Here is a 25,089-nt window from a genome sequence, read left to right as displayed (position 1 = left end):
CCTGGTTTTCATCAACAAAGGCCACCTCTAAGGCATATTTACCAAGAAGGCACCTCTAATAATTTCTGATTAAATATTCATCTGCTGTTTGGGTCTGTCAGTGGTTACCAGAGGTCATAGTCACGTCGGCATCTTGTGTATCTATTTTGGTTGTAATTATGTGCAAGGAAATGCAAAAAATAGCTTCTATTTGCCCTAAAACAATAAATGCCTGGTGAGTCAAAGTGTTTCTGTTCACCACTGACTTATATTCTCACTGCTATGTTTCCTGGCAGCGTTCCTTCAGATGCCCTGTGCTATCTGGAGAACATCTCCTGAATTTTACATTAAATAAGTAAAAACAAATAAGCAATACAAACTATCAAAGTATTTTTAGAGGTTTTAAAGAATGAAACCCTTTAAATTTGTTGGTAAAGAACCGTGTCACTATTATGCTTTTTTGTCGCAAAAATCTGTTAGTTTTATTTAATATTTGACAACTATCTTGCCAGATTAGTACATTTTAAAACTGATAAATGATTTCTTTACAGTTAATGAAAAAAAATAAATAAAAGAAAACATGTACAATATCATACAGCTCTTGCCCTATGACTGATTAAATCAGCCCCTCAGCCTCCCGGAGCCTGCTCCTGGATGCTCTCCCGATGAAATTAAATATTGCACTTTATTTGATTTACCCTCTAAAGTACTACATAAAATATAATATCATTCCGCATTATTACCTAATGTTTCCCAGTGGGGCTGAGATTCAAAATGTACTTTAACTGGGTTTATTAGTTTAGCTGAAATTGTGCTCTCATGGTGCACAACAGCAGGAGTGAGCCTCCATATTGTAATCTGCTGTTGATGGCTTTATGAGGTATTGCAAGGAAATGTTTGCAAACTTAGTTTTCTTTATTTAGAAAAAGAAAAAAACACCTCTGTCTACTGAATTGTCTTTGGAACTGTCCTTAAGTGTGAATGTTGACATTTTAGACCATTTTTTAGCCATCTATTTACTATAGAGGGCTATCAAGCTTTGTTTGATGGATTCTGGACTACAAATCTGAAATATTTTACAGTATAAACCTTATTAGGGTTTATGCATAAATAGGGAAATGCCCTCAAATTTGTATATTTTGAAGTTTCGCAAATAATATCTCCCCTTTGGACCAGTGATGCTAATTAGCTTCATACCTAGCTTATTGTGAATACAGCCAAAGAAGTATATGAATACCACAAATGTTGTTTTTTTACATTCCTAAAGATACAATAGGAAGTACTTTGATAGCAACTAGTGGTCGAAGTGTGAACTACATGTGGTTCATTGAAACATCACCACCAAACATAACGCCGTAATGATTTGGGCTGATAAACACAGTAAAAAATCTTAACCTCGAGCTAGATTCTGTGATAAAAAAAACAAAACATATTTAAGCTTAATAATTTAATCTACAACTGATATGTCAGAATAGACAATGTGTGACCAAAATTACAGGTTAATTCTAATTTTGGGTTTGAAGGTTTTTAGCGACGACAGGCAACTAAGGAATGAAAAGAGTAGCACTAATATTAATAGATATGATGTGACATTTAGATAACATTGTAAATTATGTGCATATATTTTGATTGCGCAAAGTTAAATCAAAGAATTACTTAAGATCATGAAAAAAAATAACATAAATGATAATGAATACTTAAGTAGACATCTAGAATACATAATTATGTAGAAGTAACTACAGAAGTAGATGAAGAAATTCAATTTGTAACACGGACTTCATATTTTAAAAAGGGAGCTAGGAGTTCATGGGACTGTGCATGAACTCCTAGCTTAATAATGAAATGAATGTTGCATTATTAAGCTGCATTTAAAATACTGTAATTTCAAAGTTTTGTTTGAGCAATAGCACCATCACTGAAATAATCAATATACTGGAGATTGAAAAGACTCTCTCATATCTTAAGTGCCTATTGGGTTTAATTAGCATTACAGCTAAATTTATACTAATGACAGGTGTAATGTCCAGGATTGAGCTAACTACAACATAGAAAAAAAAGATCCATTGCACTGGGTGCTGGATAAAAAAATATATCAACCTATAATAAATATTCACCATTTTGAAAATACTCATACCTCTAACCATGAGATATGTCATCACCTGTACACAATAAGATACAAAAGTAATGTGATATAATAAGTACAATCTGAAATAATCTCAGCAAATAATGTAGAGTAGCTGTTTAAATATAGCTACATTATTTGCTGATTGGATGTTGTTTAGTGCAACAACCCCAAGCATTGAGCCAAACCTACAATGGAGCAGTTATATGAGCAAAATTTGTGGTTTCTGGATAGCAAAATTTGTGGTCTCTAGCAGCTTTGCTTCTGCTAGAGACAGGCCGCATTAGCGTTTTAAAGAGACAATCACAGCAAAATGTGGTTCGGTTACGTTTCTCAGTGGTGCTGATTACAGATGCACAAAACACCACAAAGATTCTTAATAATTCATAAAAGGAAAATAATATTTGTTTAAACAAGAAAATGTATCGTTTTCCTATTTTATGTTTCTCGTTCACATTAAACCCCCTCAAAACATTTTGAGGATTGTGGTTGTTGTAGCAAAAATGCTCAAAAAGTTTAAAGGGTATGAATAATTTCGTAAGGCACTTTATATGATAAGGTAAGCAAACAGGCAACATAAAGAAAAGAGGCTCGAGCTTCCTTGACCAGCATGAACCCCTTCCGAGACTTTCTGGCTGGGCTTGTTGAGTGACTGATAATGAGATGCTAATGCCTCCGAACAGCACCGCGGACAGCTCCCGGCGTGGCTCCGCCCCTTTTCCACAGGCTGCGTGTTGCCGCCTCCGCCTCACTTCAGCTGCGGACACAACACAGGCAGCTTCAAAGAGCTCGTGGACCGACAGAGGCGAGGAGCGCTGTGATGTTGTGTCACTGGGCTGTGGCGTCTGAGCAACACTTTGATGGAGTAACACCCGCTGCTGCCGGTCAAAACTGATCATTTTTGGGTTTGGAAGAGAACGAGAGCGCGTGCCCACGCGGAGACTGAAAAAAAAAAAGAAAAAAAAAAGCTCTTCTAGCGCGAGCGCTGACGGGTTCGCTTCACATCAATTCAACTTTGGAGCCATTATTTGTTTCCCTTCCTTTTTGTTTCTGCTTTGGAGCCTGGAGCAACTTTTGTTTCCGTCGTGTTTTAACCTGCTGTCCGTTTGACTCGGAGCGTGAAGAGCCTTGGACGAGATGGAGAGCGAGAAGTACTTACCGGAGCTTCAGGCGGAGAAGGACTCGTTGGACCCGTCTTTCCAGCACTCCCTGCGGCTGCTGGAGCAAGGTAAGGGACCAAGGGGGTTAGCAGCTTATCGGGGGGAAAACCGTCTGTGCTGTTATCACAGGGTTCATTTTTAGCACTCTTTAAGGGACCAAATAGTTGTATTTAAAAATAATATGAAATAAAATAATAATAACAATAAAAAAAAAGAAATCCATAGTTAGAGGCATTCCAAGAATGTTCTGCTTGGGCTCCCTTACACAGCCCGGTAATTGAGCGTCGTGGCTGTGTTGCTAAAGGTGAAAAAGCTGAAGAAATTACTACACAAAGATTTTAATTACTACTTTAGTAGCCTTTATAGAGTTTGTTGTTTATTCAAATGATGAAAGTTAAAAAATGTGACAGAGATTGAACGTGTTTTTTCGGTATATTTAGTTTTTTCCAGGGTTCCTAGTTTGGAGGAGTACAAGGAATATCTCGATATGTTTTGTTTCCATAAAAAGACCATGGCTAAATATTTGCATTTTGAGATGCTATCTAAAAGTTTCTTCCACTCACTAAAAATGACTGTTTTTAGTCTTGAAAAGTACTTTAATATAATATATATAGAGAGTATATAGTGTCACGTTTTTCTCCATGCTGTCTTGGAAGATGTTGGGAAAAAATCCTCTTATTTAAAGCTATGTGTTTTTCCCTTTTTATGAGAAGTCAGACAGGACATTCATGCATTTATGAGAGAAGCAGCAGCTGTAGTTATGTTCACAGATACTCCTTTTCAATCCACATTCCCTGCCCCTCTGATTCTGAGCTGTTGGAAATTTGCAATCATTTCTTGACAAAAGGCCCTCGTGGAACCCCTCGCATTGTGAGTGGGCTGTTACATCACCTAAGTGGATCCTCAAGTACCACTCGTGGGCTTTATCGAGACTAGCAGGCCGCTGGTGGCTTTGGGAGCGACAGAAGAAGGAGTTGTAGTCTGTCAGCAGTCTTGTTGCGCTGTAATTAAGTCTCTGAAATCCCCCCCTACACGCCTCCTGTCGCCGTTATTATTCTGACAGCTGTGTCTCCTCCAGTTCTCACACATGGAGACCTCTGGGGGTCCATAAAAGGGTTCCCCGGGAAAGTCGGGCGTAATTTGAATTTAATGTTGTTTAGTTTCTGGAGTCACAAACAGAATGACTTATCGCCACGTTCCCTCGGCTGATCCTTCAGACCCGAGCCATATGGATGTTGGCCTGGCATCTGTAGCCGATGATCTCTCTTATGATCTTGTTCATTATTGCGATTAATTGATGAGCTGTCGTGTGAAATGTCAGAGAGCTGCCAAAGAGAAAGCCCCGTTCGCTTTGTCGAAGGAGTGCAGAGAACATTGTGAAGTAAAGCAATAAAAGAAGTGCTTCACACTGTTCAGAAATGAAGCAGCAATATTCAGTTCACATGTGATAAACCTTTTAGTCGAAACCTCTTGGAAGTTCAGTTGTACATCACAAAAACACAAACTCTTATCAAAAAATCTGTTTTTGTCGAGTTTCTTCTGCAAATATCTTTGACAAAACTAACGTACAAGTAACTTTTCAGTAAGATATAGGAGCTTGTTCTAAGTCAATAATTCTTCAATAGTGATGAAAAAGTATTAGTTAAACTGGTAGATTTTCTTTTGCTTGTAACATGGGAAAAATGTCTTGCTATAAGTGGAACAAATAATTTTTTAAATATAGATTCAGAAATTATTGACTTACAACAAGCTTCTATTTCTTGCTTGTAAGTCAGTTTTGTCTTATTTCAAATGTAAGGAGACATTTGCTCTAGAAACTAGGCAAAAAATACTTTAAAAGACTTTGTGTTTTTGCAGTATACAGTAGATCCGCAAAACTGACTCATGGAGACCCCCTGGGTGTGCATACCATTATCTAGATGTTAACAGGCTAAATGTTTTGTATATTTAACACATGCAATGCTTATCAATTTTTTTTCTAAATGTTGGTGTGTGAAAAGAATAATCACTAAAAATAAAGAAATAAAAATAGCACTGTTCTCCAGTACGTGACTGCGAATAGAAAAACATCATCATGACCTCAGTCATTAGTTTCGTTAGTTTGATCCGTTTTTGGTATCGCAGAATGAACTTTTTACATCTTTTTGCGCAGAAATACTTCCAGATTGGGAAAAGGTTATTTTAAAACCCATGTAATACAAAACGATCACATAAAAGTAACAAAACTCTGATAAATTGTAGTGATTGTCTATTTATAACATGATGTAACCTTTTATTATAAATAAAAAAAGTATCACTGTTGGTATTATAATAATATCACATAATGCTCTTCACTATTGGTTGACAATTTCACTCATATCAAATGTTTTGTTCTATTCACATTGATACAAAGACAGACAAGATGAGTGAGATAACACAGATGGTTACTTTGAGGGTCGTTCTGTTTATTATCTGTTCCTGCTGTACTCACTCCATTTACAAATATTTGCAAAGAGCAATTCTGAATTTCCAAGTGATGAGGTTTAATTGAAAGTGAGTCAGAAATCCAGCAGGTTGTTTTAAAAGACACTGTAGTAAAAAAGTGATGAAAGATTTAAACAGCACTTCACAAACAGCAGCTAAATATAGATATAGTTCTAAACTATAGGCGCCTGTTGTACTGAATGTATTTTAGCAAATCTTCAGCTCACTGCAAAAACACAAAGCTTATCAAGTTTTTTTGGTTTAGTTCCTATTGCAGATATTTTAGTGAACTTGGAACAAGACAAAATAACTTATTTGTAACTTTTCAGCAAGATACAGGAGCTTGACTTTAGTCAATAACTCCTTACATATTAATGAAAAAGTTCAAGCTCCATTGGCAGATTATTTCACTTATTTCACTTATAACATTGTAAAGTTAAAGTTATACATTATTATAAGTGACATAATCAACTGAAACTAGTACTTTTTCCATTAATATTAAGGAATTGTTCATAAAAAGCTCCTGTATCTTGATGAAAAGTTACTGTAAGTTAGTTTGTCTCATTTCTAGTGAAAGATATTTGTGCAAGAAACTAGACCAAAAATACTTGGTATGATTTTGTTTTTTCACAATGCAGCCTTGCAGCTTGTTGTCAATGATGGTTACTAAGCTGCAGGATCTTGAAAAGGAAGTTATTGTTTTTGTTTTCTTTCTTTTCTTTTTACAAAGAGAAAATATGAGAATTTCTTTACTTTGCCCAGTTAACTGACACTGTGTAGAAACAGGTGGGGGACAGGGGAGTACCGCTGTGGCACGGCCAGTGAAAACTGTCGTTCACGTTCTCTGACATTGAAATAAACGGGATTCAAACGGCAGCTGCAGACTTTTTATTTCTTTGTATAAATTTAATTAAAAAAAAATACAAATACAAATATCCAGTACCCATTATGAAATATGCTGCTTCACTACAACAGTTACATACAGTAGTTGCTGAACTGGAGCAGGAGAGTGCTGGTGTCCTGTGTGTTTTACATGTTTCTCTGCTTGGAGGATGACAGGAAGACGTGAACAGATAGAACTCATAACAAACTGGGGAGAAAGTCAAATACTTGATAGGTGTGCAAACTCTGCATTTACTGGAACCAACAGAGGAAAAATTGCTCACAGGATGACTCATTCTTATAATGAACATTTTTTCCACAATAATAATTAAAAAAAAGATAATCAGCCAGGAATACATATAAAAGTGTATAGAAATACAGATAAACTGAAAAAATCTGAAAAGCATTACATGAAGCTGCTCCAGATTTCAAAGGAACGTCTCTCCTCTCTGTTTGGGTGGATGCTGCAATAACGCCTCTAATGACTGTGTGTGTATCAGTCGCAGATGGGAGTCTTGTTCCAAATGACAAACTATGGGTAATGCATCTTTCAGTAGCTGATTCATTTAGAGTAAAAGTAGATTGATTCCACCCAGAAAACCACATCAAATCACTTCGGTGTTTGTTACTCAAATCTGGGTTTTAATATGTATGCTTTTGCTAAAAGCTCAGATCATCCTCTGACAGAAACGGTGTTGAAAAAAGTATCCAACAACTGCTGACAAGCCTCCAGAACAAGACAAAAAATGATCAAATACCAGGGAGCAAGTCTGATCCAGAACAAGTAAAGAAAACAAAATAGAAGAGAAGTCATTGCCTTTTTAAATTTAAAAAGTTATCTGTGACACATGTTCTTCACGCTTCTCTTCCAATAAAGTTGTTGTTCCCACTGGAGGTTTGGGCGGGGGGGGGGGTGTTCGGGGCAGACACTTCAGTTGGACGCGGCGTCGGAATTAATCCATGACATTTCCTAAAGTAAGCAGAAGTCAGAAATTTGGCCGAAAAACTGTAAATACCGTTATCGCTCTCTTACACAGCAGATGGAAGACGATGCGGCTTAATAGAGCTTCTTCTCCTGCCATCTCGCTGATGAGTTCTGGCCTCGATTACGCAATTGGCTGGGGATGCAAGAAACAGGAGGGGTGGGAGGGGACGGTAGCCCGGTTACTCTGCTAACATGTGTGCAAATAAGCAAAAGTGAGATTACCCCAGGACTGGAGAGGCTTCCATTCAAGAAAAAAAAAAAAAAGAAGAGGAGGATTGAGAAAAGTGAAGCAGGGCATTGTGTTGGGAGCTCGGGGACGAAGCATGCTGCTTTGATAAGTTCGGTGCCGTTCTGAGATCCCCTCTCCCACTTGCGGTGTATCTCTGCTCTGTGACAAGCCTCATAGAGTCGGCAGCAGGCACATGGAGCTGGAGGAAAAAAAAAATCTTAAGCTGAAAGAAGAGAGAGAGCAAAAAAAAAAAAAAAAACCCTCAGCAGCATACTAATGAAGAGCTTTCAGGTATGAAAAAAAAAAACAGTGCAGCATAAGGTGCATTAAATTAATTCCTGCCTCCATGCAGGCCTGTAAATAACATTTATATCCTCCGTGTCAACCACTGATGGTCATGCCCAAAAAAAAAAAGCTTTTCTCCACTAATCTTGCTGTTGTTGGAGGAAATAAAAACAGGACCTGACCCGCTGCACGCCTTCTTCCCCTAACTGCTAAATAAGGCTGCTGTGTTTTGTTTTCGCGCTAACTCAAAATGAACTAAATGCGGTGAGGCACGCTTTCCGATTGTGACAATAAGACCCGCGAGATGTAATGTGGCTAAAAAAACGTCCATTTGCTGACTTTGTGAAATAAGCGCCTGAAGCGGTGTCTGTGCAGAGAGCGTGGCATGCTGTGTTTCAGCAGAGCAGCATCTCTGCATATATGTATGTGTGTGTGTGTGTGTGTGTGTGTAGGTGTGTGTGCGTGTGTGTGTGTGTACGTGGGGAGGCATTCAGGCAGCTGTAGGTCACCTGCATTCATCTCAGTTGCACGCCTACAATCAGTGTCTAAAGCAGAAACGATTACATTAGATCAACAACAGTAAGCTGAAACAGCTGAAACAATCAATCGGATTAAAAGTGATTAATTGACCTAGTAATCGATTAATCGTTAACTTGAGTATACAGACTTAAAACATGCCATTAACACACAGTCAGAGCAGTAATGTAGCTCAAACTATACAAAAATATATACACTTTGCATTTAAGATAACCTTAAATTTAGTTTGTCATTTGGGCTGAAATGATTAATCAGATTAATTGGTTATTGTCAACTGACTTAGCAATCAATTCATTATTGACTTGCACATACAGTCTGAAAAATCTGTATGAACAATATATACATTTTGGATTTAAAATAAAAAAAATCCCTTCTGTAAATATGTTATACCCAGAACTCTAAAGTTTTTGCTTCACCTGAATCAAATTCTGGGGGGAAAATCTCCCACTAAACACCTTCAATTATTAATAGCAATCTACACAAAAATTATAAAAATTGCAAAAAATTATTCTGTTGCTTTTCTAACAGAAGTAATGCAACATATATGATAATGATATCTGCTATTATACAAAAGGTATGGAATGAACACAAAATTTAGTAGTAAGTGCTTTTTTCCCCAGAATGCTTTCTTCCTTTTTGTAATTGACTGTTTGCAGGGGCAGCTAGCCTGCAGGCTGCTGCTTAACAGATACGCTAATTGTAGCTTTCCAAATTTAACTTTAAAATTTTACAAGCAGAGGTCTTTCAGCTGACTATATATGTACCCCATGTAGTTGGAGAAACCCCCCAGACCCTCAGAAACTTTCTGTTGGCATCTTACTTTACCTCAATCTATAAGAATGGCATGTTGGGAAATATGAGTAACCATTGAGGAGGACCCGAATTAGGAAATGTGTTTGAATTTTCATAAATTTTTCCTTGTTATGGTATCTGGGGAAAAAAAATCTGTAATGAAATTACATTACAACTTGTTTTTTGTCTTAAAATTATTACTTATCCAAAACTTGCATGCCAATTGCACAGCTTGTCTTTCCTCCAGGCCTCCAGACTTTGATGCTCCTATTGGAGGTAGACATCTTGCGCCTAACCTTGAGAATGTTACGTAAGTAGTCAAAAAACCAATCTAAAAATATGAGCTCAGAAAATAAATATTTTAAAAATGGAAACTTTGTCACGACCCTCGTTTCCCTAGTGTCTGCCTTTAGTGTTTAGTGAAACTTCAACAGCTCCTAAAATGTTGATTAATCAGTCATTTGTTGTTGTATTTGGAGACTTTACATTATATTTTTGACATTTCTCTTTGTGACATTACCATTCACACACTTTGAATGGTAGACTTTAAATAAATCTTTAAATGGACAACTAATCCAACATTAAAGAGAAAAATAGCTCAAAGTGCGTTTGTCTGAGCAGTTTAGGGAATTAAAAAGGTTAAATAACCACTGCTCACTCATACCTCTAGTTTCTACTTAGTTTCTACTGCATATCATTTACTCACACCTCTTACTCATCTGTCCTGTCGCCTCCTCTGCCTCTCAATTTTCCAGGGAATTGTGTATCTGCTGCAACCTGCTTGATGAAACAAATTCCCAATTCCTGGTAAATGGAAGATTCAGACCTTCTGTTGCGCATTGCTGACACAGATAACCGTTCTAATCGTTCTGTATTTCTGCTGGTCTTCATTAGCTTTGTCTAAAATAGATAGAAGACTGGCTCACACAGACCATCTAAACATTATGTTGTACACTATGTAGGGAACATGTGGACCACTCAGATTCAGTCTTATTTGTGCTAGCAAACTATGATAATGCCTGTTTTTTTTGTTTTTTTTAATTATGCAACATAGCATCATCAGTGAACAGCTTCTGATTGGTCATAATCAGAACCTGATTATGAGCTTCTGATCCTAAGGTTGAATAAGAAACAGGCCTTTATAGTTCAGATTATGGACGGTTCTGTGTTTTAATGCTGCTGTTATGCTGTTGTCTAAAAATGTGCTGAGTGGGCAAATGTTGTGTGTACAAAGGGATGAAGGATGTAAAATTAACTTTCTGCTAGCATAACTCAATAAATTACCACTGTTGTCATGTTGGTGTTTTCCTTTCCCATTTTTAAAGCTTAATAATCATCTGGCTGTTGTTGGCTGACAGTTCCATGCTTACAGTCTATGGTGGTTGCCAAGTGGACTGGTAATTATTAGCTAACCTTGAATCAGAAAATAGGTCAGGCTGCCATCCAGTTGGAGCCAATGGAAACATTTAAGTGGGAAGATGTTTTTCCAGTACAGAGTGTCTGCCTAGTGTAGTTTCTGATTTTTGACTTGTTTAAAAAAACATATAGTGGTGCGCTGCTAAATTGGACCTTAAATTATTATACTGAGGCCTGTTGCAATAATCACCTGTTAAATCAAAACAAATTCAATTTTCATTTGCATGATTTATTGTTTTTCTGTGTTCTCACTTTCTACGAAAAACTGGATGGCAAAAGTCTTCAGTCTGGTGCTTTGGTCTCAACTAACCTAATTTTTTGAAGGATAATTTTCTTTAGAGAGACTTCATAATTGATTTATTTTGTTGTTTCGGTTGTTTTGTTTATTTTTGATATTTAAAATGACTCCCAGTTTCAGTATTAAATGTTCATTGGAATTTAAAGTGTATTGCTCTTTGAGAATGTGTTCTTGATTTAACATGCCTTTACCATCATTTTGATTGAAAGTGGTCTCAGAACAACAATATTATTGTTTATCGCAATAACTTCTGGGGCAATTTATCGCCAAGCAAAATTTGTTATGGTGACAGTATCAGATGAACTGAAGTGTTAGTGTTACCTAAATCTGCTTTCTGTTGTTTGCCATTGAAATACATGTCAGATACACAAGAGATTTTTGGCTTTGATTTCTGTTTTTCTGGATGTGAAAATAAACAGAATAGGATTTGCTCAAACTCCTACAGAACATTAACATTTAAGTGTTTTTTAAAAATGTGTTTCTGTTGAAGGAGAATGTCTCTACTAGGTGACAATGTCAGTTATTGCTCAGCTTTCTTTTTCTTCCCCAAACAGCGAGTGCTGCAGCTACATTCATAATAACCCTAAAGAAAAGTAGTAAAAGAAAAGTCTATTTGTGGTTATGTTTTTTGTTTTTTTAAATCACGACTGGAAACCTTGACCAGCTTCAGTTGGCAGAAAAGCACTTTACTGTGCTGCATCACTTGTGTTCCTCAACTGCTGACTCAGAAAATAGTAAACACTTGCACAAACTTGAGGTAAAAAAAATTGCATTATGTATCATCACAGTCTTAGCTGTGCTTCTTTTTGCAAGCAAAAAGTTGTCTTTTAGCTAAAATAAATGAAAAAGTTTTTTTGTTGTTTAGGAGTTGTGGCCCAGTTTGAACCCTATAAGTGAATTCCAACACGTAAGGCTCCATGTTTTGTGCTTCTTAATTGGATAGTCCACAGCAGGATTCCAGCTGCGTTTGCATTACATAAACAACATGAACTACTAAAGAAAAACAACAAATACATTGCCCCTGCAAAGGTGTAGGTACAAAAATAACCTGATAACGTTTCCATCTCATCAGCGTGTTTACCTATCAGTTTTTGCCCCTATGAGAACAAAGACAGACATTTATGCCATTGAAGCAATGCTTAGCATTGCTAATACTATGCCGCTGGGTAAACACACTTTGACTCGGCTCACCGTGAGGTGGAGGTTAAAACACACCTACAACCCCAAATCTGTCAGCGGCCGTGACCCGAGTCCCGATTTGACCTGCAGATAAGGTTAACCTGAACCTGCGAGTGAACTGTGAGAGGAGCATCTTCAGAGGCACACTTTGCATTTAGACAATTAGCAGAGCGCTGCTCAGCGGGGATGGGACCGCTGTGCGGTGTTTGCAGAGCTCTGTCTCCTTCGCAGCAGCTCCCGCTGGATTGCAGGGGTGAAGTGGAGGGCAGCGCTAATGCAGGCAGGCTCCAGCTAAAACACCTGACAGATACCCTGTTTCTAGATGCGACGAACCCTGCGATGGCTCCTTTGATTTTGCTGCTAATACAGGGTGCATGTTCTCGGTCATTATGGCAGCATGAGAGACCTGGGGAGAAAAGGGCTTCACTCATTCGCCACTTGATACAGAAGATCTACTTTTTACTGGACTGTTTCTGGGCGCTGTTTGTAACAGGTGGAAACGTTCGACTAGAGATTATGCTGGGGGAATTTTAGAAATAGTCCAAAACAGAAACTGGCCATGAAAATTGATTCTGTGATTATTGAAGTGGGGACAGGTTTTTACAAGATTTTTTTCTCCTTCCTTCTTCCTTTTCACGTATGCATTAGTAAGAGTTGTAAGAGAATGTGTTTGTGAATTAATAATGTAATTTGTTAAATTGACTGAATCAATCAAGTATATTTGTACAGCACATTACAGCAACAAGGCAGTTCAGAGTGCTTCACATCATAAAAACACAAAAATACAAAGTTATGAAAAACACCAGTCAACAACTGAGGCATCATAACATGGAGCAGGTTCAGCGACGGTGCAGTTGGTGCACCCAGTTCAGTGCCTTAACTATAAACCTAGCTTAACCCATCTATATTGTGAATATTACTGCTGTATAAAAAACTCAATTGATAATAAACAAACAACGCTTAGCCTGGTGGGGGGACAAGTAAAGCCTGGTCGCCTGCCAGGAAACCCTGCAAACCTAAAAATAAACACTTTGTTTGGTGTTTATTTCATAAATCCATGTAATATTTGTAAGCTAATCAGTATTGCCCCAAATGAATCATATTTAGCCAATAATGTGATTAAAAACATTGCTGTTTTATAGTAGTCTAGTCTTCTCCTAGTTTAGGCTCCAGTAGCCGAGGGTTCTGGAAATAATATGTTCATGTGATGGAGGACTGGACAGGTCATGTAGGGCGTTTGGCTGTAATATTCCTGCAGTAAGCAGTGGGCTCTGTTCATGTTATTTAGGCATTGTAAATATATATTTCTGTTAATTCATATAAATTCCAGGAAATTGATGGGATAACTTTGAGACTGAGGATTTCCCAGAGTTTTCCAACCTTATCTGTAGCTAAACTAACATTACTGGTTATCAATGAGGTGCTTAAATCTGGTGTATGACTGTAAACAAACCTTGAATTCTAAGTCCACCCAGATAATAAATAACTGAAATCCAAAATTGTAATGATCTGACAGATCTTCTTTTACACAGCTCTTCCGTTTTCTCTTACACCCTTAAATAATTCTTGTAGATGATTTTTTTCTTGTCTTATGAATTCCATCTGACAGAGTTATTTCATTCCCACCATTTCAACCTCACACATCTGTCATTTCAGGTTTTTACTGAAATCGATATCAGAAGTCAGTCTGACAGATAAATGTATTAAATCAGTGTGGTACCTCATAGGTTTTTAAATGTGCTACACTTTTTAATGATAATTTCCTTTGGACACTAATCCTAACAAAACTGTAAGTGAAGCAGCGAATGCAGCTTGTTAAACCAGCAGAAGTCAACAGAGAACCTTGAATGATATAGTTCTAATTTCCTAAGACTCAAAATCCAATCAGAAAACCTTTACAGGCCTTATGTGTGTTTCATAGAGCCAGTCTATATAATATTGGTATTTTTTGAAAAAGTAACTTAGAAATATGGCTTTGACACTCATATCTGATAATTCACCCAACAAAGAACAGAGAAAGATACATCTTCGTTGCACAGTGTCTTGGCAAAATATTTATACTGCTTGAACTTCATACGCTATGTTACGTGTAATAGACAAACCCAAAGTGGTGTGTAGTTTGGAACATGAAGAGATTTCCTTTGTGTAACGAAACATTGTGACAAAAAGTGAATACTTTTGCAAGCCAGTATACCTATAGGTTCATAGCCATTCAAAGATTGCTGTTCCACTATAGTTTTGAACTCGATACCACTGAGTGACTGTATTTTATTTCCATAAATAAACATTCTTCAAAGAAAATTTGTTATCTCCATTGACTGTTGTTGGCATGTGTGAATCTGATGCAAAATGGCACTCTCTGCATGTCTCTGAGACGCCGCAGGCTCTGAGAGATTGGCAGTTTCTTATGCCCCAGGAAGAAACACTGGTAACTCATCTTGTCTGATCCCCTTTCCCCAGTGTAGAGTCCAGCTATTAATTTTTTTTTCTGATTACCATCAAAGTATGCATAGCTGGAGTTTTTTGGGCTCAGTAGTTCACTTTTAAAGTAGCTGATTGGGTGGAAACAATACAGGAAAAAGTAAATTATGTGTTACTTTAAATTCATGTCAAGTGGAAAAACAAAAATGCTAATTTTGCCTCACTTCTTCTGGATTTTTAGATTTGATACTGTAGTCCATATACTTGAGAACAAATATTTCAGATAGCAGTTCTGCCTGCATGCTTGTGTTTCAAAAACTGAATTATAGTAAAATTAGCATTAAAGACCAAGTTATTCTTTTGTTCCACATCATGAAAACACGGCTACTTCACACAACACTAAAGCATCAGGTCAAGCAAGAAGGACTGACCCAGTTTGGGCATAGTTTAGTACACACACAGACCAGTGATGGGTATGTAAATAATTCACTTTGCAAGGACATAACATGTTTAGAATCTGGAGAACCTAAATATAGCAATGCATTACAGACACTCCACCAAAGTGTCTCAGTTGTGTATACTGGATTTACTCTTGTGGAAATTGTTGCACAGTGGGTGGTTGCCCTCTTACACCAAGAGGTTCCAACACTGAGCCACTGTGACATCTGTAGACCGAACGTGGTGAGCTGTTGCTTTACACTAAAACTGTGCCATGTTTCTATGAAGTATGAAGCGATGTATCTGGTGACTTTCTGTCACTGTCTTGACTGATTGTCAGATTCTCAGTTACACTAAATCCATGAGCAAAATTTCACTCAATAGACGTAGAAAAGACAACACTAATAACCGGTTAAAATATAAATATAAAATATGTATTTTTAAAAATCCACACATTAGGTTGTGGTTGATCAAATGGGTCCATGGAGTTTGACTTTCAGTATCTTGCTTAAGGCTAAGTAACAGGCTATGAAATGGAGTCGGTCTATCAGGCTCCATTTCATTGGAGTGGTTAATCTCCTAGCATTTAGTTTTTCTGTAATTCAGATAATGTCAGAATCCAAGAGCCTGCTGTGTGGGGTACCTCAGGGCTCAGTATTACAGCCTATACTCTTTATTTTGTATCTTTCCGTCCTTGGCTCAATAGTAAGTCAGTTTTCACATGTCGTATCATTTCTATGCTGATGATATTCAGCTATGTTGCTCCTTTACCTTCTGAATACCCCAAGTTGTCCGGTTTGATAAACTGCATTAGTAATATCAAACAGTGGCTCAGTGACGACTTACTGCAGGTTAGTTGTGATGAAGCTGAAATGTTAATTATTCCTCCTGACAGTCAAATAACTCAAATCAAGCAGCAACTTTAACTTAGCGTTGTCTTGATTCTCTACTTTAAAAAGGAAGCTGAAGACACATTTGTTCATTTGACTTCTATGAACAAATGTAATTTTATTTTGTTTTTGTCTCTTGTATGCTGTTTTATTTCTCCTTCTGTTTTATCTTCTGTGTTTTGATGTTTTGTATTTTGGACAGCAATCTGTAGTTTCTGACCTGTGAAAGGAGATTACTTACTTACTTGTTTGGTTGTTTACTTAAGTATGGACGCTAAGCTAAAAAAAAATCCAACTTTCTATGTGTTTACTGGGTAAATAAAGACGAAAACTGCCCAATAAAGGTGTCAGTAGACATGTGGTGTTTGGAGGAATCCTTCCACTTGTGATTCAAATACAGCTGGAGTGATGCTTTGATCCACTTATGGTAGTAAGTCAAAGCTTTCCAGAACCTTGTAAATTGAATCATTTGCATATGCAACACTGGTCTGCCTGAGGACCAAGAACAGCTAAATTGAACTATTCTTTCTGGGTGCCTAATTTTTGTTGTCGTCATTGTCTAAGCATCCTGAACAGAAGATCACAGGAACTTAAAATGTATGTTTTTACTCAAAGTATTACTAATGAGTTCCTACAAAACATTTGGTACAGTTGAACCATATATTTAGATACTCTGTCAAAAAGATATATTAAATTCGATGAAACATTTGTTGTTTTAAGTTGGCCAGGACTACCAAACTAATTTCAATTTACTGAAAATCAGAATAATTACAGAACTATGCCTTAAAACAATTTGACTTTTGTCATTTTCTTATTCACAACAGTTGAGCCAACTGGAGTCACATCTATTGATATATATTTAAGGCGACACCCCAAACACACTGCTTCCTTGTGTCACATTATGGGAAAATCATAAATCAAAAGATCAGGAAGAGAATTGTGGACTTTCATAAGCCTAGCCCATCTTGCGGTACAATTTTTCAGATAACTAAAGGTGAGCATTCATCTGTTCGAACAATTATACAATTATACAAGTGTTTATACCGTCCCATGGTATAAACACCATGGGAAGGCTCAGGCATCATACAGCTCAGGAAGAACAGTAGTTCTGTTCTCTGTCAACATCAGATCAATCATAAAACGCCATGCTGTTTTTACTACAGGTTACTATTTACTTTACTGTGCTATTTGCTGCCATCATGGACTGATTGTCAGTCAGTGAGAGAGAGAGAAGCCATTACTCCTAAAGCAACATTAAAAACTCAGTTTTGATTGGTCGTAGGACGTCACATAGCATCTAAAGACATCAGTCCAAACGTAAAGCTTGGGCACAAATGACTGTTCCGAATGGACAATGACTTTAATGATACAACCAAGTAAGTTATGGACTATAAAGTCAATGTTTTGAATCCGAGGTCTCAGTCTCTCAGAAAATGGGTGAACAGAGCTAAATAGCTGCCTGACTCGGTCACACCAGTTCTGTCAGGGATAATGGGCCATCCAGTTTAAAAGGCAATTCTCCCAAAAACTAAGGAAATGTAGGTAAACTTCTGACATTCTCTTTCTTTATTCTGGAATTTAGCAAGTAGAAATAATTTTGGTGACCCTAACTAACCTAAAGCATGTGAAGTTTAGAATCATTGTTGTATTAGACAATAGCTACGTTTCCACTGACCTTATAATTGTGCAAATTGGAAGTACAAAAATGAATTTGCTCAGTGGAAACATCCCAATTTTGGAAAAACTCATGTTTTTCGAGAAAAAGTTTTGGAAGCACACTTCCACCTCATCGTCTTGTCATGTGATCAATAACGGGATGTTACTACTTGCAGAAAAGATGAAGAAGATGACAGGAAGTGATAGGAGGATGACATTGTAGATGGAGGTGCGGCCTGTTTTCCTATGGCATGTCGCATGAACAAAGTTATTTGTGTGTGGTTTTAGTTACGTTTCGTATTTAATAGAAATATTCCAATTGTGAATGTTCTTCTTTTCATCATTGGCAAAATACTGACAAAGTTTTGCGCACATTTATAATGGAGTGAGGAGAAAGAATGTCTCTTTTTAACAGTTTATTTGAAAATCCAGTTGCAGCCGCTATTTGCAACCTGAGCTGTTTGCTCCAGCATGTTTTCCTCTATTGATCAGTGCTTCCTCACACCTCTGCCAGTCCTTCTAGCATCAACCTAAAGCAAAGTGTTCTCTGGGCTCTGCTGCCAAATTTCCGTGTTGAGCTTACAGCTCACTACAAGTGCTGCATTCATATTTCAACGCCATGAAGATGTAGGTTTTCTCCTCCTCCTCTTCCTGCATTTAGACACTGCCGACGGCCTGCTTGCTCACACCCTTCTGCTAAGACGACCATCTATGAGGAGACTCAATTAAAGCGTCCAGCCAGAGCCGCTTTAATAATGCAAACTGCACTTGTTAAGGCAGCAGAACGCTGAAAGCTGATATCCTGCCTCTCCGGTAAAGAGATCATTTAGAGATGTGGTGCATGCCAGCTCTTTGATCCACGGTTTAGATTTTTAGATTCTGGTGCTGATGTGTACATTTTCTCTTTTTTTCAAGAAAAATGTTGCATTTTATGTTGCCTTGTAGGGCCATTGTAGATAGAGGAAAAAAAGGAATGAAGTTCCACCAAAACACTCTAGAAAAAGCTTGAAAATTTCTGAGTTTCAAAAGTTGAAAATTACCAACTTTTGGAAATGTTCTCAGTTTTAACTTTTGCAACTTATAACATTTCTCAAAGGTTTTTCTGAGATTATTCTCAAAATTTCATATTTTTTTTTCTAGCATTTTTTTTTCTGGACTTTTAAAACGTAGAAATTTCCATGTGATTTTCTAGAAAATTTCTGAGATCAAGGCTAATTTATGCTGGGTTTTATTCTCTCTACAGTGACCATAAGACACTGTGATAGTATTTAGGTAAAAACCCAAGAAACACAACCACACAAACCGTTCTCGTCTGTAGAAGATGATGGATCAGATGACAGAGGAGGCCTCGACGGCACCGTCTGCTGAGATGACTTCATCGTTTTACCGGATGATGATGCGATCTGCCGCGCTGCCCAAGATGAGACCCGGACAGACCGGGATTACACCTGATTAGTTTGAGAAGCTGTGAAAAACACCCGGCCGTGTTCTGTGATCTGTCTGTTTGCTCTGGGAGAGAGACAAAGGGAGGGAGGTGTAAAAAGAAAAAAAAAAGGATAGGAGATGGTTGGTAGGAGAGTCTTTCCCTGGGGAAAGGTTGTCTTTAAGGGGATTGCACCAAAGTCAGGAACAAAAGAGGAAGATTCAACCTTGGGGGGTTGGTGGAGGTAGACTGGGAATCTTTTTTTTCTACACATTTGAAACATGTTTAATTTCCGCCCGATAAATGGCTTTATGGAAATTCATTTTAGACAAAGCTTTCCTCAGTAATTCCTACGAGCTGCAGACGTACACAAATGTCTTTTTACGATTATTTTTTAAAATGAGTGTTTGACCCAGTTCCTTTTTTCATTCCGCACAACACTCATCCAGATTTGACTTTGGAGCCCGTTTCTTTATCGACTGGGTCCTTCCCGTGTCCCCCTGCCTCACCTCCATCTGATCCCCCGCCTCTCCTCTCCACCTTCTCCATTTATGTGGTTTTGTGTGGCTGGCGGCTCTACAGAGAGGATTGCACTGGATTAGCTTCTCCGCCTTCCCAACTGATCCGATCCATTCTATGTAATCCAACTCAATTTAATTATGTTTATCGTTCCACCTCGCCGGTGCCGAGGAGCAGCGGCACACCTCTTCCCAGATAAGCCCGGGGACCTTGTGCCTCTTTGCTGGCAGAGCGTCTGTCGGCGCCTGTTGCTCTCCAAACAGATGGTGTAAGTCAGCTGTGCTCTCAGTAAATAAGGCGTTAGGTACAATATTGTGCTTTGGAGCACCCCTTAAACATCAGCATGACATGATAGAAATATCCAAGGTTGAAGATTTTTTTTTTTTGTATTTTTGTTGCTGGTAGGATTTGTACACTTTAGCAAACTCTCCGTCTCTCACATTCCTCTAATCTTGGAAGTATAAGCGCCCACTTTCTAAGCAGTCCTCTTTCTTACTTCTGTAAGTCTAATCCTAAAAGCATGAGATATCGAACGCTTCCAACAAGAGCCTGACATGCTGCGGAGTTGACTGTGTCTGAAAATCCTTTTCTTCCTGAATGCAGCATTAAATATTGCAAGATTGAAGTGGCTGGATTATGTGTTCTCCAGCCATATAGAACCATTATATAGCATAGTTACTTATATTATATACAAGTAACTATGTTAACTTTAAGTTATTCTATAAATTTGTGTGTGTGTGTGTGTGTGTGTGTGTATATATATATATATATATATATATATATATATATATATATATATATATATGTGACTTTAGTGGACTGAGTAATTATACGCATCACACTCTGATCAATTTGGATCCTGTCTGCCCTTATCATCCCACCATCTCCTTTCTTACTTCTGCAAGCCTTGGCACTGGATGCCACTCTCTTCCAGAAAAAGACTAAAACACTTTGAGGACTCGCAGATGACAAAAGAAAAAATTCCTGAATGCAACATTGAATGCAACATGATTAAATGAATTCACGGTCCTTTGGTTGCTGATGGCAGGATTGTGGGTTAGAGTCGCTCCCAGTCCAGACTCCCTACACTCTGTGGTGTCAGTGCAGTTGACCATACTGAAGCAGCAGATGTTCCAGTCAGACCAGCTGAAAGCCTTCCGTCTGGATTGTACTGTGACTAAAAACATATCCTTGCCACTTTAGCTATTTTATGCCCAATTTAAATAAATTTCTTTCGAAATGTTCAGTCTTCTCCAAAGGAACCTTGTTATTAGAGCATAACGGGTGCCAAATCTCGTTTTTTTTCTTCTCCCCGCATTCCTCCACCTTCGCTTGAAGTATTATTTTGATGTAAAGCGAGGAGGCAAAAATGTTCCCAAATGTCATCATTCTTTCATCAGTGCCTGTTAACAGCTTTAATCTTCTCCGGTGGGTTGAGTATTAAATGTCCTGCTCACCTTTTGAAAACACAGCCAGAGAGGGAGGGAGAGACGGGGCTTCGGTGACGTCGGCCATGAATGTTTAATGAGCGAGGGCACTGGGATATCAGTAGATGAAAGTTAAGTGTATTTTCTGGGTTTTTGGAGCAGGGAAGAGTTATCCTGAGAGTCGGAGGAGAGTCGGATGTTCATTCCCTCCGTCTTGTTGTGGAACGCTCTTTTAAAGCCCCGTTTTGTAGTTTTTACGGGTCGTCTCCCTCTTGTTTCTTGTCCTCGTTTCTTCTCCTGCCAAAAGCATTGTTGAAAATCACATAAGCTTCATTAGCAATTTGCGCCTTTTATTAAAAGGCAGGTTTTGAACCCCTTGGTTTTTTGATGATAACATGCTGTATATGTCGGTAAAGATCCAGCTGGTTGTTAAAGCATTCGTTAAGTCTCATAGTGAAGCCTTAAACACGAGGTCGCACAACAAGCCCCATTATCCTCTCTCTCCTCTGGTAATGAAATCTTTTTTTTTTTCTCTCTTTTTTCCAACACTCACTTATGGCTCCTTCGCCGTGTCATTTGGCAGCACCTCTTGTTAGAGGTTGACCTAGGATTTTGCTGAATGAGAGGCTTGTTAAAGCTTGACCTGGAAGTGGATCTCTCGTTTCCCCAGCTTGTTAAATTTCTGTCGCTCTCAGCAGCCATCATTAGTCCATAGGAGAGGTTTTATTATACTTTTGCTTTTTCAGTAAATACATCTAGCAACAAGAAAACAAAGACTTTCTGGCTCGCTGTGAGGGATGTGAAGCTTCAATAAAAGTAACAGTCTGGGGTTTTTAATTATACAAATCATTAATGAAAAAGGAACAGCTTGTGTGCCAGCAGTCATCCCACAATGGTTTCTATTTGTTTGGGACATAATCCAAAAAAAAAAAAGAGAAACAAAATCTTTAATATCGGAACATAATACTTGGGAAAAAATACAATTACACTAGTTGCAGCTAAGTCCCCAAACTGCTTCTTTGTTCCAAGTCTTTTCTAAAAATAATGTATTTCTCAGCAGTAAGTTGACAGATTTACAATGTGACCGTGTTTTAATAGCTCAGTAGTGAGAAGATGCTGCGGTTTGGCCTTTTACATTTTGTTTCTAGGCACACAGCAGTCACACTAACTGCAGAAGGAGATATCAGTGCAAACACTGACATCTTTTTTTTTATGGCTAATGAATGTTGGCCAGGACTGGAGTTTATTTAACCCAGAAAAATCTGTTAATAATTGCCTTTTTTTTTAGCCCAGAGGTGCTGCTTAAACAGCTTAGAAACTGTTAACAACAGCAACATCACCTTTTGACTCTTTTTAGCCAATTTTGATCTTGAGGAATAGTTTTAAATAGTCATTTTATCAGCTTTAAAAACATATTTGTCCCTCCTTCACAACTGGTTCTGAGTCTTCTTTTCTGTCATTTGATGTTGAAATAAAAAAAAAAAGAATCAAGAAGATAGGGATGTGGATGTATGACGTTCCGGCACAGTGATAAACTTGAGCTAAATACCAAAGTTTAACTGCGTTATATAATTTTCTCGTAAAACAACTCAGCTAATTACTACTTGTGACTAATTTCTGCTAATGATTAATCAAGATAAAGACTCTCATTAGGTCTCAAGTAGGAGTTTAAACAAACTGCGAAAACACTACAGAGCCAGCAGATGTGTTTAAAAAGGAGTTATTTGAATAGATCTACAGTGCCTCACAGATCTGTTGATTAACCTGGACGAACTGAATCTGTTTTTTTTATTCCACATTTTTTTTATTCCACATTTATGAAATAGATTAACAAAAAGTGGCACACGGTTGTGAAGCAAAAGTAAGATGTTCAAATTTACAAGAAAAGCTGGATAAACTTATGTCAACTTGAATTTTTTTCCAGTCCTTCCTGATGTTGAATATTCCATTTGTCCAGCAGAAATTCTGCACAAGCAGATCAACTGATGTCCAAAAGGCAAATTGAATTTAACTTTTTTTTTTTTTTTTTTTTATGAAAAGTGAGGAAAAAAAACAAACAAACTTCTTTCTAGTGCTTTTAGTACCCTAACAACCAAAGAAAAATTCACACTGTCTAAAAAATGTGGCAACGCTGAAGGTTTGGTCAGGACCCTTGGAGTCCTGTAACCCAAATAAATGGAAAAATCTGCACACAGACCTCAGAAACGTAGGCTGCACTGCAGAACTGTGAGCCTTTTGATTGGGGAAAAAAAGCATAAAACCAGATATGAAAGCTTTCAGCAAAAAAAAAAAAAAAAAAAATCAATTTGAAGAGTCGAAAGATGCATTTTGATGCATCTCAATGCCTCCCATTCTCAAATTTCTTCATGACCACGGTAATGAATACAAGCAGTTATTCAATATGAATGTCCTTTTTACAGTATTTAGTGGTTTCAGAATCACACAACTGTTTCAGGCATAAGGAGCTGCACGCCGTCTGTATCAGTTTCTGAGGAATACTTCGATATTTTCTGAGTCTTACAATTGGAAATGAATACATTACATGAAATGATTACCTAATTAGACATTTTATATTGACTTCCTGTTGAGTTTGGCTGTAGCGGACCAGTCCTGCTGGCTCTGCAAAGTGACTTTCAGACTGAAAGTACAAACTATCGACAGCCAACTCAGTCCAAAGCTGTAACAGTTGTCAAAATGTTGGTAATTATTTCCACTTTCTCCAAATTGGAGAGCAAAGTTGACGTTGCTGTACCGTTTTTTGGCTAAACTGCCAGAATGAGTGAGCTGCTTGAGACATAATAAGCTAGATCATGGTGAAAACAGAGTTATGCAGCCGTTAGATGGGTTTTAACCCTTTCCTAAGATTTCCCAGGAATAATCTGTTCACAAAGTGGTCTTTTTAACTTTATTAGGAATTCAACTGAAGGATTTCATTTATCTGCTGCAGCTTGCAAAATAGGATTATTGTTACTTACTTATCTGTTCACAGCAGCAAAAATGTTGCCAAAGAAGTACCTAAACTTTTGCCAATGTTTACTGAAACCGGTGGGGAGCTTGAGCTTAATTAGTTCCTGCTTTGATTGAAAGGAACAGGGAAATGCACCTTGCTAATGAATGGTATTGGCTCACCTATTTTTTGAATCCATTTTCCTTGATACTAGTGGCCAATATTCTTGGATTGTTATAGTCAATGAGTAAGTCTTTATATTGTTCACTGTTTAGCCTTGTTACAGTTTTACCAGTATCATCATATAAAAATGATCAGGTCTGTGAAGTTGGACTTGTTTTGTATTTATGACATGATTTACAGCCACACATTGGTATATTGAGGTTTTATTTGGGGGAAACACATTTGTGTCACATTTTAGCCAACATTTTTGTCATCAGAGGTGAGTGTTCTGTCAAGATAGTCTAAAGTAGAGACAAATTAAGTCAAAGGTCTTCCTTGACATTCTGATTTCATGAAAGAAGTCTGTCAGTGGCCCGTGTCACATCACAGCCCCACCACTCTTAGTTTCTACTGTGCGTCCACACAGACTTCTGTGCAGAAGTTGCAGAAAATGCTCCATAAAAGTCCATTGCAAAGTGTTATGAAATCTTTTTCTAGATTTTTAATGCTTCTTCTTCGTTATGAATGTTTATCTTGCTACTAACCATTGACTGGTATCAGACTCTCAAGATAAAAGTGTGACAGTTTCATGTTATTTACACAAATTAACTAAAAGCAACAAAGTGTGGTCTAAAGTGAAGTAGTACAAAACAAATACAATGTAAGATGTTGATTATTATAGGCAAAGTAATCATGTAACTTTTATTTATCTAAACTTTTCTTAAATACATACGTTTAAGCTAGAATTTAAAGTAATTGCCCATCAAATTTATAAATATACTTGCTTATTGAGGAAAGTATTAAACTTCCTAATGTATAGAGTGAGAAAAGCTAATATTAGTTGTTAGGAGTGAATCCCCTCACCAAGCAGTCATTCAT

At 37.6% G+C, this 25,089-nt stretch overlaps 1 protein-coding gene across 1 annotated transcript in view; it reads left to right on the top strand.

The window, feature by feature from the left end:
• Positions 1 to 2,677: 2,677 nt before the first annotated feature.
• khdrbs3 (KH domain containing, RNA binding, signal transduction associated 3) overlaps positions 2,678 to 25,089 on the top strand; it is a 128,004-nt gene continuing 105,592 nt past the window's right edge. Inside the window, exon 1 of the mRNA XM_088010087.1 lies at positions 2,678 to 3,329. Coding sequence (XP_087866213.1) covers positions 3,239 to 3,329 — 91 coding nt within the window. The 5' untranslated portion in view covers positions 2,678 to 3,238. The remainder of the gene's footprint in view (positions 3,330 to 25,089) is intronic.

This window comes from Poecilia mexicana, unplaced genomic scaffold, assembly GCF_051168715.1.
Source record: "Poecilia mexicana isolate PSO_F unplaced genomic scaffold, ASM5116871v1 scaffold_11, whole genome shotgun sequence".
Lineage (NCBI taxonomy): Eukaryota > Metazoa > Chordata > Actinopteri > Cyprinodontiformes > Poeciliidae > Poecilia > Poecilia mexicana.
This window is presented reverse-complemented; position numbering and strand designations above follow the sequence as displayed.